The sequence below is a fragment of the Aulonocara stuartgranti genome (genome assembly GCF_965226115.1).
Source record: "Aulonocara stuartgranti genome assembly, chromosome: 9".
NCBI classification, from domain to species: domain Eukaryota; kingdom Metazoa; phylum Chordata; class Actinopteri; order Cichliformes; family Cichlidae; genus Aulonocara; species Aulonocara stuartgranti.
The window spans coordinates 16,830,009-16,847,068 of NC_138960.1; the positions used below are offsets into that span (position 1 = coordinate 16,830,009).

Sequence of the window (17,060 nt, forward strand, 5' to 3'; positions counted from 1 at the left end):
ACAAAAACACCTATTTCCGTTTTTTGGTTTTTTTCCCTCTACATCTCTGACTTCAAACATTAAAACATTCCTTCAAGTCAAAAACACCTCAGAAGTAAAGTGTTGAGCGCTGTCCATTAAGCACAGTCATTTCCCTGGCTACATGAATTCTGCACCGAACTGTTGTTTCCCTCAGCAGTTCGGGTTGCTCACCGAGAGCTGAGCAATAAGAGACTGCGAAGGCACTGGAGAGAGCTGCTTAATCATCCCTCATTCAAAATGAGTATCTCAGCAGCAAACCATGACAGCTCTAAATCGAAGCTCATTCCAATTTGCGCTCAGTAGTCTTTGATTCATTCAAATTAAGAAGGTTTTTGAGATACAGCGCGATCAGCAGCATGGAAAATGGCTGAAAGGCTGGTTCGGCAAAGGATGATGAAGTAAAGACTAGGAAGACACAACTAAATACATTTTTAATAGTTTTGAGCTGTTGGAAGAAAAGTTTGAAGAAAAGTTCGAATGAAAGTTTGTATTAAATTTGTATTAAGGTTACATTGTTGCCTGAGGGTTCTTGGCTCACGGGATTAACTGGTAAGTATTATAATGCACCGAATGAGACAGCAGGATACCACTATTCAGAAGACAATGCATTTAAAAACTGAGCTTCTCATTAATGTTTTAGAATATGTTTGTATTTCTTTTTAATACCACAGCAATTCGATTTTTTTCTTTTTAATTTGTTGGAAGATGACAATCAAAATTTTGACACAATACCTCTTGCCAATAAAGAAGTAACATTTTATCACACCTATATTTAGTTATATATATACGTTATATTTAGTGGTACACACTAAATGGTTGGGAACTGGTTCTTATATAGTTCTTTTTTACTAACTGAGCACGTTTTTGCCTTTTACGGTACATTTAAGTTTAAGCTGATTTTTTTTAAAGCTTGAGGTGTCCCATGGTTAGAATAAAAAAATGAGTTACTGTTACAGCAATACTGGCCAATTGCTAAAGGAGTAAAAATGCTTGACTTTTGTATAAGTGACCTCGTGTGTTTAACACATTTATTAGACCAATAACAAAACACAAATATTTTAGAAACATGTTGAAAATTAAAAATTACATTCAGCTATTAAGACACTTGTTTTCTGTTTAGGGATTATAGCAATAATAATTGAAAATGTAATAATGTTCTTTACTATTTTTTGGCTTTTTTTGTAAAACTGTATATTTGAAAATCCATGAATGGCAACAATAATTACATCTTAGCATTAGAAATGTAATTTAAATTAAAGAGCTTGCACATACTGGTGGATTAATCATTACATAAACATGAAGCACGAGTTTAGTAATTAGAAGTACTTTTAATTTAGTGCAGCTGTGGCATAAACCTTACATTAGGTGGTGGTCAAGCAGTGTACATGTACAACTTTTAAAAGTAGGGATGATAACACTTTTCAAGATGGGCTGTTTAGTTTTATAGGTGACTCTTTCAATGCAACAAATTCAGTGTGAATTCTCACTTCAGCAGTCACTGGGCTGTTCTGGTGTATAATTTGACATTGTGACATGTAGGATTTATTTATTTATTTACACTAAACTAATTACTAATTAGATCAAAGATCACTGGGCATGTTCAGCCCAAAAGATGCCTACAATAAGAGCTGATTGTCACTATCTGCCAAACAATGGATTAATGGAAGACAAATTTGCACCCGCTATCAAACCATGCAGACATTTTCATGCTGACAGCAAATTGTATAGCTCCATCTTGTTTGCAAACATCCCACTGAGTTTTAAGAATGATCTTTTTAGCATGTGTCTGTTTTTTCTCACACTGATTAAAACGACAACAATTAGAACTTAGCTTTTGAGCCCTTAGAAGAAAGAGAGCTCTGCTCCACTCAGCCACTCTGTCAAGCATGACATCCACATAAGTACAAATAGACACAAAGGACAGAGGCTTGAGCAAGTGCACCAGGAGAAGAAGAAAAAAAATGCCCCTAATCTCACATTTAAACTTTTTCTCGGTGACAGAGGGTATCAGGTCATTGTTTTCTCTCCTCACAATCTCTCCTCGCTCTCACTATGTCTTTTACCAATTAAGCGTAGTAATCTGACAGAAGTGGCAGTAAGGTTGCCCCGAGAGCACGTCTTTCATTGTTAGATTCCAGCTCCCCCTTGCACAAGCCAAAAGCTCTCAGATGCAAGTGTCACAACTAGATAGTCTCCTTCGAGCACCGCACACAAGTAAAGAAAAAATAGTTACATGAGCATTTGGCTGGAGGTCAGAGGCACTATTGACTGTGACTAATTATGATCAACAAATCACAAGACATGCTAGAGAAACTAAATCAGCTCCTTGTCCTCTGTGCAATCAGAGTTAGTGTGTGGCAGATAATTAAATGTTGCAGGTGTCGTCGCTGGAACGTGATTTATCCTTTGTCTTGTGAACAACAGGTGATCCAGACTGTCACAGCAGTGGATAAGGATGACTTTGCCAACGGACAGCGGTTTTCCTTTGCTTCACCAAGCCAGCTACCAGTTAATCCCAACTTTACCCTTAAGGACAATGAAGGTAATCAAAGTGATCAATATGTTTGTTTGCATTCCTTATGAGTTTTGCACTCTGCCTACAGAGATATCCTCGTTGCTCACGCTTTGAGATCCAATAAGCTGCACTGATATTCCAGCACCTTGGAGGTGCAATAAAAATATTCTCTCTGTCAGCTGGGTATGGTAAGCATCTGAAGACTCAAATGCTGCCAGTAGTACCTACTGCGAGTCAGGTTTGCATGAAACATAAGCATCATAGAGGGTTGGCATGTTTGAGCATTGTGTTGTCAAATGGATTACCTGCTCAGGCACTCTCTTTCCACCTCATGTGTGCATTATTTTGTTCCAGCCCAGGGCCAACAGTGGGTGTTTCCATGGCAACAATTTCAGTCTTAGGGGAATACCTAGCCCTGGGTTGGTCTGCAATCACAGGGCTTTTAAAAGCTCTCAGCCTGAAGATCTCACAGTTTCCCACTGAGAAGAGGAGTTCACAGCACTCCAGAAGAATCTCTGAGCCAGAGAGGGGCATAAAAACAGAGAGGAAGGTAGTATGAGAGAGATCAAAAAAATCAATGTGATAACCAGAGATGAGTCTGTTTAGCCCTTGGTCCAGTTACTTCCCACCACAAGAATTCCCTTGCCTACTTCAACTACATTAAAGTGCAGAGGGAAGTTTTGCTGCATTCATGTAAGTGGCACTCAAAGACATCCCTCACTCCCTGCCCACCTCCACACCTAAGGGGTACATAAATCAAACAGGGCAAAGATCGACTTTAGCACTGCTCCAAAAAACATTTCAGTGGATACACAGTATAAGTAGTTAATTTGGCTCCTGTTTTTTTTAGCAGTTTTACACATGACATGCATACAGAGCAGCTCTGCAGTCAGCTATTGAACCTCCAGATAGTGGTGTGGTGCAAGAGTTTTTCAGAGGAAGCCAGAAAGTTTGAGTTTGCTATAAATCCTACAACTGTTTTAGATATGTCGGTGTGTGTGTGCGTGCGTGCGTGCGTGCGTGCGTGCGTGCGTGCGTGCGTGCGTGCGTGCGTGCGTGCGTGCGTGCGTGTGTGTGTGTGTGTGTAACTGTCCTGGAAAAACACTTGTTAAATATAGTTCTTATTTTTGTCACTTTAAAGGGTATGAAGACATACACCTCCACTGTCACAAAAACATCTCTTGCTGATTTGCCATATGCTGTGTTGAAGTGACCATATTTAGCGTTTTTGGGTTTTACCTTAGGGTGTTACATTCCTTTTTTGTGCACATTAAAAGCCTGCCAGGTAATAAAGCCCAACGTTTTCGGCAAAGGGAGTAAGCAGTGCAGACAAACTGCCTGCAGGGCTTCATTAGGAGTATATAATTTTCTTCTTCCAAATGTTGTGAGCAAACAAGTTTTCCTGGCTTCACTCTTGGCATCTGAGTTACTGAAATGCGCAGTGGATTAATTTTATTTTTGATGGCACTCTTCAGTGTTGGCACCTTGTGCGGTTAATGTGGTTAAAGTATAAGCTGAAATTTTATGCCCATACCTAAACAAAATTGAAAGAAAGTGATCTAGAACTACAACAGAACTATATAGGTTCTGCTTTGGGCCATGTTGCTTCTCTCTACAGAGTTTTATGACATGTGGCTTGGTTGTTTAGTAGTCTTGTGTTTGGGCCAGTTCCTGTTTGGAACAAAGGATTAAACTTAGCTCTTGGAGTTGTACTAAACATGCACTGATTACAAAATGTTCTTGGCTGATTTCAAATATACTCTTAGTGTGACTTGCCTATACCAATTTCGCTGATTTCAGTTTTATTTCTAAGAAACAGTAACTGACAGCATATATGAACAAAACTCAACTTTTTCTCTGTGGAAACTTTTTCATAACAAAGACATTATTAAAATTAACAATTTCCCCCAAATAACTTACAGGATCCTCTCTCACTCTCACAACTGACAATATATTGTTATCCTAGTGAAAAGCAACATAAATAAGGATCTGAAAATGAATTGCTGTACACCTGCCTTTACCTGACATATTTTACCTTACCGATCAAAAGCAGGTGCATCAGATTTATACAACAAAAACCAGATTCTGTCACACATCATTTTCCAATATGTTTATAACTTCACCAGGTAACAGGACATTGACCCTTTCTCTTCACTTTTTATTCTAAATGCTTCAAAGCTAAGTTCTTCTCTTGACTCTAGAATTTTTATTCGTGGCAGCTTTCATCTTTTACTGTTCGCTGCTGGCTTGTGGCTGATTCTGAGCTCTCGATAGCTTTAGTGTTAGCCACTTTTCCTTTGTTAGCTTGATTAAACTGTCCATGTGCATTTGCAAACTTTGTTTCTTCGTTCACTTTCGTGCTAACAGCGTAGCATCGAGCTGTGAGGGTTTGTGCGACTGTTTACCTCTGTCACAGTGCACATTTTCCATGTATTGGGTCGCTTGTATGAAAGGATGACCAGCCAGTCACTAATCCGAGCTTTAAACACTGGAAATCAGTTGAGTCTGGTCAATTGATGTTCCTGAGATGCACCTGGGAGACAGAGGAGAAAGGACACTTGCCAAAGGAGCTATTATTAAATTTCTTTGTGGAAGTGTTTTTGTCTTGAGTGTATTACCTGGAATATGCCAAACACAGTGGGAGGGTGTCTCTTTAAACAACTCATTATTATTAATATTGTTATTGTTAACATTATTTATTAATGCAAAGCTAAGAAAAGGGACAACATCAAGCTGTCACAGTGAGACAGTAATTCTTTGCTTTGCTCTTTGCTTTTCTTTGTTTTTTTTTATTGTGACATATTTTATGGTTTTGAACTTTAGAAATAAAATGATGCTCTTCACAGCAGACAGTATCAAAGTGTAAATGCATAGTGAGGTGAAAGGGGCAGTCAACATTTTCTTTGGTGCCTGCTTCACTGTAAAAGTTTAATCCAGTGATTTACAGACCTTTGGTCCTGGCAGCTTTTCTGTGTAGGGATAAAAGCTCCTTATAGGGTATAACAGGGTAAATTGGTTTCACGTTACAGATAAGAGTGATTCACAGCCCTTCTTGGATCTGAGTCTTTTGAAAGATCTGCTTGTATTAGGGAAACCAGGGCATCTTCCTGGAGCCAGGTGTTAGAGGCTAGTGCTTCATGGGTAATGCATGCCTGTGACTATTAAGATTGGCGAGGACTGCATCATTCAAGTTTTTAAAGCTTTTGAAAATCTACACGTCCAGTCCACATACCCATCATTTGAAAATATTTCTCACTCTTGCAAAATGATTCTTTCAAAAGTTCTTAGATTTATTATAACAGAACCGTCTGCAGTAAAATATTCCCAAAGCATTAAATAAAAGGAGCTCTTCATTCTTGAAGGATCGATGGCAAGAGTTTAGAGCTGGGCGATATGAGATTTTTTCATATCACGATATGTTTTTTTCATTTCAGGCGATAACGATATCTATCACGATATAAACCAAATAACTATATTTGTAAGATTTAAATGTGCCGTTGCTCACAAGTAAAATGTGAAATAATCAGCAGCTTGTTTTTATTTAAATATTTATTTCCCATAATAAGTTCAACAGGGTAGATGTACTTAAGGAACATGAGACTTTTTCAGATAAATAAAGGCAAATATTGCAAACTACACAAAAGGCAGCCGCTAAAGCGTTTAAGTTTCAAAATAGAACAAACGAAACAGACTAAATTGTCAATTCCACTTAGAAACAAAATATTAATTCTAAAAATAAATCTTAGTTTGTTTTACAGAAGAACAGACAAAACTGACTAACTTTTGTCAATATCAAATAAACTGAGAACTAAAAGGAAATTCTCAATCTCTCCTTGTTGTATAGCTGAGCTTTTCAAACAGTTTTAACAGTTACTTTAGTCTGACAAAAGCCGAATGACGAATTAGCGCTTCCAGTCAGAGACTGAGGCTACGTCCACACGTACACGGGTATTTTTGAAAACGGAGATTTTCCGTTTTCGTTTTAAAAAATAATCCCGTCCACACATAAAGGCAGAAATGAAGGAAAACGCTGCTATGAACATGCCAAAGCAGCAGGTGGCGCTAGATTCCTAACCGTGCAGAAATGTTGGCCAATCAGAAGTCTAGAAGCCTCGGTGGGAAAAAGTAAACAAAGCTGGGGCATAGAAGCAGAACCGAGTCGTAAGTGTGGAGGGACAGTAACTGTGTGTATATGTAAGCATTTAAACACTGCAGAGAGTAGAATTAACAGTATTGTAGAAATTCATTTCACCGAAACAATAACGTGGCGCAGTGTGACGCATGCACCAGTTCATTGTATTTCCAGACTTGCTTTCGGCACAATTTACAGTGCACGCTACTCTGTTTTTTGTCAGACTTGAAATAGCCGAAATACCTTCACACTACGGAACTTCTATGGCTCTTCCGTTCGACAATCTCTCCGGCGTTGGAACCATCATCTGTTTTCTCTTCAGTCACGCTCGGTTGATTTTTCTAGTCGGCACACTCATTTCCTCCATTACCCGCTGGCTGCTTCCCAAACAAACACACGTGCGGTTTGGCACTTGTGCTGTACGTAACAAGTCACGCGACGTGACGCTGCGGCTGTGATTGGTTCGGCTCTGCGCTACTTAATTTGGATTGGCTGATCTTTTTTTTTTTTTTTTTTTTAAGAGGACAAGAGCGACGAGGTCTATCGCGATAGCTTAATTTCTCTATCGAGTAAAAGTTATATCGCGATACATATCGTTATCGTTCTATCGCCCAGCTCTACAAGAGTTAGGGTTTTTTTCATGCTGTTTGAGTAATAGTGCTTTTCATTTTAGATTTCGTTGAGATTTGAGTGCATACCATCTCAGAGGCTCTTGGTTTTTGACATAGTAGATCTTTTATATAATCCCATAAAGGATCACCCAATTATGTGTTATGGCATGGAAAGAGTTTTTTAGAGATACATTATACTAAAAGGAAGAAAATCACATTACACGTTATACAATAATCATAATTTGTAACTTTCAAACCTCCTAGTATTTCCCCATTATGTTAGCATAGAAGTACTAATGACTATCTTAACTCAAGATGTGCAGTTGTCCAGATGAAGGATTGACACCTCCAAGTTCTCTCGGAAGCACATGTGCTTCTATTCCCACATAGCATTGAGCTTACCATTTGGCACTTTCTGATCTTTTAATTCGCTTGCCTACTCATTTATACTACAATTCCTTGTCCACTTAGAATGATTCATATCACCTTTTATTCTAAAGTTGTCTCTCATCTGCATAAATCGCTCTCTGAAATGTTAAGCTGCTGGACTCAGAATTCATGTGGTTTCAGTTCGCTCAAATATTAGAGCCTACATGTGCTGCACTCAGAAAATGGTGTAAAAAACATATGCGTAGCTTTTTGCTTGCGCTCTGTGTTAGAAGGTATCTGCCTGCTCACGATATATGAGTGAGAGTGAGAGCGAGGCACAGTGAGCCATACTGTTGACTCCACTGTCTGATAATTAAAGTAAGCTCTTCACACTCAAAGCAGCTTCTTTCATTTCTGTTGTAGCAGACCAACAGTTGGTAGCAGCTCTCTGCCAAGGCCTAATACCCCCCTCTGTTGTTGTGCAACTGATGAAAATCCCTCTCAGTCACTCACACGGCTAACTCTCTCGTGACCTCCTTTCCGTCTCAGTTACCATTTGCACAATGGATCGCCATGAAACGTGAATTATGGTGGCTTTGTGCCCAGATTTTTGTGTGAGAAAAACAGGTTCAGCTGGACTCACTGATATATTTTTAACTAATTAACCAATTAGAATCCACCCTTTCATTCCTGATATTTAGTATTCACTTGAAAAGAAGATGACAGCTAAAGTTCTGTGTGTGTTTTGGGGTTTTTTTTCCATCAAGCTATTTCTTTACTTCACCATATCACATCTAATATCATGTTACTGCTAGTGCGCTTCCTGCAGAGATGTGCAACAGCACTGGCTCTGTTTCACAAAATCACATCAGCAAAGAGGTTGAGTGAGGATTTTTAGCTAAAAAGGAAAACACAGATTTAGTCTTAAAATTAGATCAGTGCCTTCTGCTTGCAGTGGAGCTGAAGCCAGGACACCTGAAATACTGAGCTGTCATGCAGACGTGTTGATGCAGCTGAAGTGGTGGATGCACTACAATAACTGCAGGTCAAACTCCTACAGCTTATTAGGCACCATTAAAGCTGAAAAGCAAGGGGATGCTTCTGCTCAGCTGCTCTGGGAAAGCACTTTGTGACAAACCTATTCTGTTAAAAGCCCTTTAAATATAATCAACTTGACTGTGCCTACATTACAATGACTGAAAATTGAATGCCTCTTTGATCTTGTTATCTTTCACATTGTGATGGCATTTTCTTCTAAAAAGGCAATTAAACTAAGGCTATCATCTCTGAATAAGCCACATACGTAAATAGATCAATCGATTTCTGAAAGCATCTTCTTCCACTATACAGAAGCCGTTATAATATTTCAGTTAATCAGCCGTTCTGAAAGTAACGTTGTCACGCCACAGCAATATGGGACGTTTAATTAGCTTTTATGTCATTCACACTTCACTTGCAATTGGTGTCACGCTGCTAGATTCCCAAGCACCTAGTATCTGCTGAAACAGCATTGTTTGTGTAGACCTGTCATGTGCTGCTTTGTCAAAACCTATAGCAAACAACTAAACGCTGTCACAAACTCACACTGAAAGATTTGATTAGTTTTCCTTTTATTCATTTGAAGTTCAATTGGTTTTCTAAATGATCAGTCGTAACATTTTCTTGGCTTTGCCCTTGTGTCTGTGAGTTTTTTGTTTTGTTTTTTTCATCTATATTTTCTTAACTCTCCTAACTACTTCCATTCTTTTATTTCGAAGGCTGATCCCTCAGGTTTTTAATTCCTCATGTTCTTCTCTTCCCAACCTCACCAGTGTCTGTTTAAGGTTATCTGTGTCTTATCGCTCTTCTCCCCAGTGTGTAGTTTCTCTGTGTGTCTTTCCTACTGTAGGTCTTTGTCAAGCACTTGTGCACCCTTTGTGTGTTTCCTGAGTTAGTCTTTTTCCCCTGTTGAAAATTTGCTTTTTCCTTGTGGATTTCTTTCCCCCTGCAACCCTGCTGCAGGCTCTTTTGTTGTTTCACAATGTTGAGATTAGAGTTCCTTTTAGTCATACCTCCTGCCAGCTTTTTTGTTTGCAACTGGGTCCATTTTTTAAACTTAACACAAAATCACGGGGGCAAAAACTCATATGCATAAGCTTATGTTATCATGAAAGGCCACAGCAGTCACGTTTTATAATTGAACAAATGTGATGCAGTAACAAAGAGGTGCACAACGGCATCCTGCAAAAGTAAAAAGATGAACCCATAATTAACTAAACATGCAAAACACAACCCTTCATCACACATGATAACCGTAAACTCAAACACAAACTGCTATCTGTTGTCACTGAACATATTGTCATAAATTAAGTTGAGTCCCATTAATCTTTGTTCAATATAATGAGGAGTCATGTGAAACAATGGAAAGAAGTGTTGATTGTGCATGAAATGTCTTATATTTTCTCAAGAAAGATATGTTAGGGCACAGTCACATAAGCCTAGACACAAGTCGATGATCCCCCTGGATGACTGGATGACAAAGAGGGCAGTGCAGCAAATCCTCCTTGCGATTACTTGGAATTCCTCTGCAAAATTCCCATGGTCGCCCATAGTTTGGAAGATGCCAACCTGTCTGAAAACACTTGCCTTTTATTCTCCAAACTACAGTGAAACTTCAAAAAGTGCAATACAAAGTGGATACAGAACAATCACCTCCAAAATAAATGTTTGTAGTTACCTACAACTTTTACTTTGAAAGCAAGCCTTGTCCATTTTCACTGGACTTCACTGTCACTCAGCGAGTAGTCTGCCAGTGTCATCCTTGCGAACCACGGGTTACTTTGGCAACCTGCTACCAATCAAAAAGAGGCTTTTAGTGCACCATTGTATACCTCTTATCAATCAATGTCATTTCCACTCACCAATCAGTCATACAAAGCACATTTTTCCTTTACAACACTTTCCCCTGACTTAGTCTCCAGGCCTGTGTGAATGGGACTTTGAAATCAATTTCACAACAACTGACAGAAACCTTGCACTTAGTTGTCAAACAAGCATTTTCCCCTTACAACCAGTGGCTATCAGAAGGTCACAAAGATGTCTCTAGGAGCGTGTGATTGAAATCTAACCTAACCTATATATTTAGTCTGATTAGTCTCATTGTACAGTTTCTCAACCCAGTAACCTTTAGCAACATCGAAGTTTACCGGAAGCCCACACATACGGACCAGTACCTCCTCTTTGACTCCCATCACCCTTTGGAACACAAACTTGGAGTAATTAGGACCCTACACCACCGGGCAGAACATGTTCCCTCTAAGCCTGAAGGAAAAAAGAAGGAACACACACATGTAAAGGAAGCACTCAAAACGTGCGGCTATCCTAAATGGGCGTTCTTAAAGTCAGCAAAGAGGCACAGAAAAGAAGACCAGACACCAGCGAGGGGGTTTACAACACCAACTCTCTGCCATCTATAATCCAGTTTTGAGATCCCTTCCCAGACGCCTTAACGCCCACTCACATCCTGGGCCATCTGACCTCAGGAATTCGCATGATAAGGTGGGGCCAGGTTTCACAATGAACACACCCGAAACTCTGGCTGATGGGGACCCACGCCCAGTTTCACACCTTGGCTCAGGCGATTAGAGGATCATCAGGGGGTCCTTTTGTCCCTCTGTGGGGGGTCACTCCCACTAGGTTTATATCTGGGACTCTCCACCATTTGACCTTAGAACTGAAGAAGCTTCTCGGATGAGAGGTGAAACGTCTTCAAGCAACTTAAAGAAGTCCAGACGCTTTTCTTTGCAAGCTCCTTTGACTACGATGACCTGGATGACTGAGAACCTTCACAGACAGTAGTTTGGTTGTTAAACTGCTTGCCAGCAGACATTAACCTGGTTAGCTTGAGCTACACTACATGAAAATCCTCACAGTTTTAGTATTTTCATATAGTACGCCAGAGCATATAAGCCCTCCCACAATATTAAATATTTGGTAGCATTATAGTTTCACAGTGAATTATAACCTTAATTGAATTGGCAGAAAACTGTGTTTCTGCATTATTCACTCAATTTCAAGTGACCTTATTTTCTCTGATAAAAGCTTATTTGGAAAAAAGAAAAAGCACCTATTTTGTTTAAATAGGTCATAAGACATTGTGCTTATGATGTGCTACCATACCACATTAAAAAAGTTATTTTTTCTGCCTTTCTTTGGAAACTAGCCAGTGTCATTCATCTGTGATAAATGATACAGTCTCAGCATCCAAAGTAAAAGAAGTTTCAGCAGCATTGAGTGATTTATAAGGTGACACAGGGATTGGTGCCTTGTGCCAAAATTGTCCGATTTGATTCCTCGCCTTACACTTTGACACACTTCTTTACTGAACCTTATCAGAAAGTGTTTTTAATACTCTTTGATATTGTAAATTAAACTGTTATCTGAGTCTCATATTATTGTCTTATGAATTAACTGTGAGATTGTAGCCACAAATTCAATATACTGACACATCATACTTACCCTTAAATTAATTAATAAAAGTATTGCTGAGTCTGTAACACCTAAATAAACATATTTTCTTATTGTTTGTATGTATAAGCCTGTACAAACATCTGCAATGACTGTAATCATTAACTTTAAGTACCCACGTTTGCTCTGTGACCCAGAATATATTTTTCCCAAAATAGTGGAACTATAGAACAATGTTAAATTTCAAGTGGCAGCTAAGAAGAAAGTTCGTGCTGAATCCCATCAGCGGCACCTACACACACCCACCAAAGTTCACAAGGAATCCAAGTAAGTGCATGTGTAGGCAAGTGTGAAGTCTGCAGAGATGTGGTTGCGTCGCATGTGTCTATTGTTGGTTTATTTTAGCTCTGTTTTATTTTTTCAGGCACACTTCATATGTTCTATAGAGCATCAGAACAAGGATTCCCTAGTCACACTATGAACATTACCAATAGGAAAATACAACCCTGAGCACACAATTGAGTTCATAATTGACTCATTATTGAGTAAAGACATTGCCATTAACTATCCTGATCATCTCTGCATGTCTACCAAACTTATTTGATAGGTCTTTATAATAACCATGATTAATAAACTGCAACATTGTAGTGAATTAAACTGCAGTTTTCATCTGTTTGAATAGAGAGCAGTTTCACTCTATCTTTTATTTTGTTATTAATCATTATTAACCCTTAGATGTCAAACACAACATCTCTCACAGAACAACAGCACAAATGGTGACCTTGGTACAAACTGACACTGGCAATTTCTAAACAATTACAAGTGCATCATAAAATATTGTGTGTGTGTATTGATACCATCAGAATGTCATGGCAGCAGTGTCATAACTAATGATTAATATTAATGCTGTTATTTGTCATTTCATGGTTAAGAGCAAAATAAGGCAATAATAAAGTTTAAATAACTGGCTATTTAAATTTTATCATAACCACATTTTATGAAACTTACTTTTTTCTGCTGTAAAATTTCTGATGCACTGTATAATAAATGCCTTATCTCAAAAAAGGAGAGACTGGAATGAATAAGTGGCACAAAAGTTATGTAAGTGATAACCAACATCATGCTAATGCTTCTGGTAAAGTAAAAAAAAAAATAGGCCATTTTAAAACCCAGTGTAAGGAGGCTTTCACCATGCTGTAGCAGACACCAGAAAAAAAGGAGCATTTTTTCTAGTGATTGCCAAAATATAACTTTCCTAATACTTTCCTAAAAACCAGATCTTCTCTCATTTGCTGTTTGATTACCTGTCATGTACTGCAAGAAATGCCACATGGTATTGGAGACGCCACATGGTTAAACTGAGACTTTACGAAAGAGTACTGTGTTTCCTCTCACGTGGATTCAGTGTGCTTGCAGATGGCCCTTCTCGCTGCAGTATTAATCAACAAGCACAGAGCTCTCCTCCACCCACCTGTGATGACAGGAGGTTTAATGTGAAATTAGCATGACATAATTGATGCGAACTTCCTCGCTGTGGTCTGTACAAGGACCTATGCTGCTGTGGAACTGTGCTTCAAAGTGCACAAGCTCTGTTGGAGAACATCACTTACACAGAGCTTGTTTGTCTCTGTGTGCTTTAGCCTCCTTCTCCATCCTCAATACTCCTTCCTTTGGCTCACACATACATACATTCCTCCTCCATTCATCCCCATGCATCGCCCTCTTCTGCTCTCATCTTCCACCTCCCCATCTTTCTCTCTTGTTATTTGCATCTCTCACACTGCACTCTCTCAAAACCCCCACCCATCTGCTTGCTGATACAGTGATACTGCGAGTCTGACTTAATAAAGCTTGAAGTACGTGTTGTCATTCCAACTGTCGATCATTATAATTATTCATAGATGGAGCAGAGATTGGAGTGGGAGGCGAGGTCTCTGAGCAGCAGAGCGATAGTACAGCATGGCGGAGGTGTTTTCACTGAGTGCAGAGAAAAGGTTGCCCTTGTGCACGATTCAGCATTTTTGAAACCTGAAATACTTCACGAATATGTATCAGCTGGTTCTGTTCAAGGATAGTACTTTGATACATCATCATCATTATCTTTATGTTACTATACACCTACATGTCTTACGTCCAGTTATGTGCAATACCTTAAAAGTCCTGCTTATGCTGCTGTCCTAGTGTTCATGTTACATCTGTTAACGTTTCCAGATTTTGCACACCGATGCACGTTTGTCTTCAAATTCATAAATCTACCGCCAAATATTAAGATTTGCACTAGTATGTATCGCACTTAAGTTGTTACTTAAACCTGCAATGCATCTCTTACACTGGAAGAGGGGAAATTCCTTTTCCAAATCGAATATACAATACAACTATCCAGTTTTATGTGTAGCTCATATTTTAAATATGTATTTGTCGTTATGCACACACCTATACCAGCAGCAGCTAAGTTGTCATTAATATCCCAAAGGAATTAAAAATAAAAGATCTCTAAAGCTTGGTGAAGCTGCAGCATATAATTATATATCTGCATAATAATCTGCAACTGATGCCACCTCAAAACCCTCTGTTCCCATTAAAAATCTATTAATGGAATTTACTAATAAGGCACTGTGTCAATTTTGCAGATTAAAGGCGTAGACACAAGTATTTATGCAGCTGGCCATTTTGGGAGTTTCCTTTTTGGAGCTCAAAATCTTGGAAGGAGAGTTTTCCAATTGGTCATGCAAACCTGATTTACTATCCTTTGTTGTAGGCAGTTTACGGCAATTTTATTGTTTTTGGAATGCCAGAGGCATCAAAACAAGTGTTTTATTGGCATGGGTGAATCCCGTCCTGTTGCTCTTCACTTAGTCATCCTGAATGTTTGAAAACCAAGCCTCGCATATGAATCTTTATCAGAGCTTCCAGTATTATCCAGAGAATTACTTTTTAAACCCTCAAGATCACACACAGCTCAAATACAATTTCTTTGAGAAGAATTTGCTCTCTATCAAATTCATATTGAATTTCCTTCAATTACCTTTCATTGATCTGAATTGCTAAACTCTTCCAGTGGAGAAATACACCAAGTAAACCTGAGCTTACATTATATTGTATATGTATTTTTCTTATTAGATGACTTGCTTTCTCAGTGGTTCTTCTTATATTTTGGCCCACTACTTTGATGGTGTTGACTCATTGAAAGTAAACTTTGTTTAAAGATGATTGTACTCTTGGAAGATGTTGTTTGAATTTTTGTGTCCTGCTAATTTACTTTGCTTTGTAAATCCAGCCCTTAGATTTTATATATCTGTAATTTCATTATTAAAATAAATATTTGCTACTATACTCCCCAGTCTGTCCAATAGATGTGGTGAGTGCACACGATTATAAAATGGTACATTCAGGGTAAAGGTTAGTAAAATATTAATGTAATTTCCAAAGATGATTTTTCAGTGATTTTGTGTGTCTTGTCATTTGCTTCAGTTTTATTGCTCAGCCTTGCTATAGAACCTACTAGAAGTCTACCTCATTTCCTTTTTTCCCCAGCCTTTTTACTTTTGTTTATCTAAGTAACATGTTTCATTGACAGAAATGTTTCTGCAAGGGCCAAGGTGATCTGCTCTTTTGCAGCACATTAAAATAGTAAATGAATACCTTTGAAATGAATTAGCTTTGGCACACAGGAAAGCTGTAGAGTTTGTAAGAAATCGACCAGCTTCGAATACTTCAAAAGAAGAAGAAAAAATAGCATTCACAATACCCAGTGAATGCTTTTTTTGATGTATTTAGCTAATGACACTTATACATAAACAGGAAATTATATACTTCACAGGAAGAGACATCTGACTAAAAAGACATCTGACTAAAATGAGGAACCAGAGAATAAGTCTTTTTAACCAAGGACACCATTTTTATTAACTCTTTACTTTTGCTTTTCTTTTACAGACAGTACAGCCAGCATTATTGCAAGACGACGCCGTTTCAACCACCTGACACAGGAGCTCTACGAGCTGCCCATTGTAGTGTGGGACGGTGGGGAGCCTTCGTTGAGCGGAACCAGCACCTTGACCCTGCGGGTGTGCCCATGCCAGCGCCATGGCAGGATCCGGATGTGCCAAGGCGAAGCATTCCTATCATCAGCAGGTCTCAGCACGGGGGCCTTGATTGCCATCCTGCTGTGCATCGTTATCCTGCTGGGTAAGTTGGGACAGCCACTGTGGGGATTTCGGCAGGGGTGCGCTGCCCGGGGGCAAATATATGGAGGCCATGGATGGAGGAGATGGACCATAGAAGTGCAAGGAAGAGTGGGAGGTTTTGAAAAGCTATGACAAGGGCAGAGGATGAAAAGGCATGTGAGGACACAGGTAGAATCTGGAATGAGGGTAGAAAGAGTTAGAAGAAAAGGAAGAGCATGTGAAGGACAGAAGAGAAGGAGAGCACACAAAGAAGAGTTTAGAAGGAAGGTGACTAAAAAGGAGATGGGAAGGACAAAGACAGTAAAAAGTGAGAGGAATGATGATTGTAGGGTCAATACGAGAAGAGAGAGGCGGTGTGTACAACTGACAGGCTATTATGAATGACGCTGCGCCACTTGAAGACGGGAACTTTTTTAGTCTGAGGCAACTCGATTCAGAAAGAAATGTGAATCCAATCAATTTCTTTAAAATTGGGAATTTAGTTTGAGTCTTCTGTCTTACTTACAATCAAATCTCTTTTTTTTAAATCCTTCCATCACTCCCTGCAGGGAAAGTGTTTGACATTGCATGTTGTGACTAGAAGAGCATAGGACAAGCTTGGAAGGATATGGTGACAGCCAACATAGATACCACTCTGCTGATTTCATGTGTGAAGGATGTGTTACGCGCCACGAATATAAAAGACCATCAGAAATACATTGAAAATACACAGGGCTTATTTGGTGTTGCCAGCTTGTCACAGCACCGAGAAAACATGTCTTCAATGAAAATGCATGCCTTGT

General features: G+C 39.0%; 1 protein-coding gene across 1 annotated transcript in view; it reads left to right on the forward strand.

Moving 5' to 3' along the window:
* The window catches only part of LOC309714196 (cadherin-18), a 99,380-nt gene that overhangs the window by 74,282 nt on the left and 8,038 nt on the right, over window positions 1-17,060 (forward strand). Inside the window, exons 10-11 of the mRNA XM_082546456.1 lie at window positions 2,446-2,563; window positions 16,028-16,279. Coding sequence (XP_082402582.1) covers window positions 2,446-2,563; window positions 16,028-16,279 — 370 coding nt within the window. The remainder of the gene's footprint in view (window positions 1-2,445; window positions 2,564-16,027; window positions 16,280-17,060) is intronic.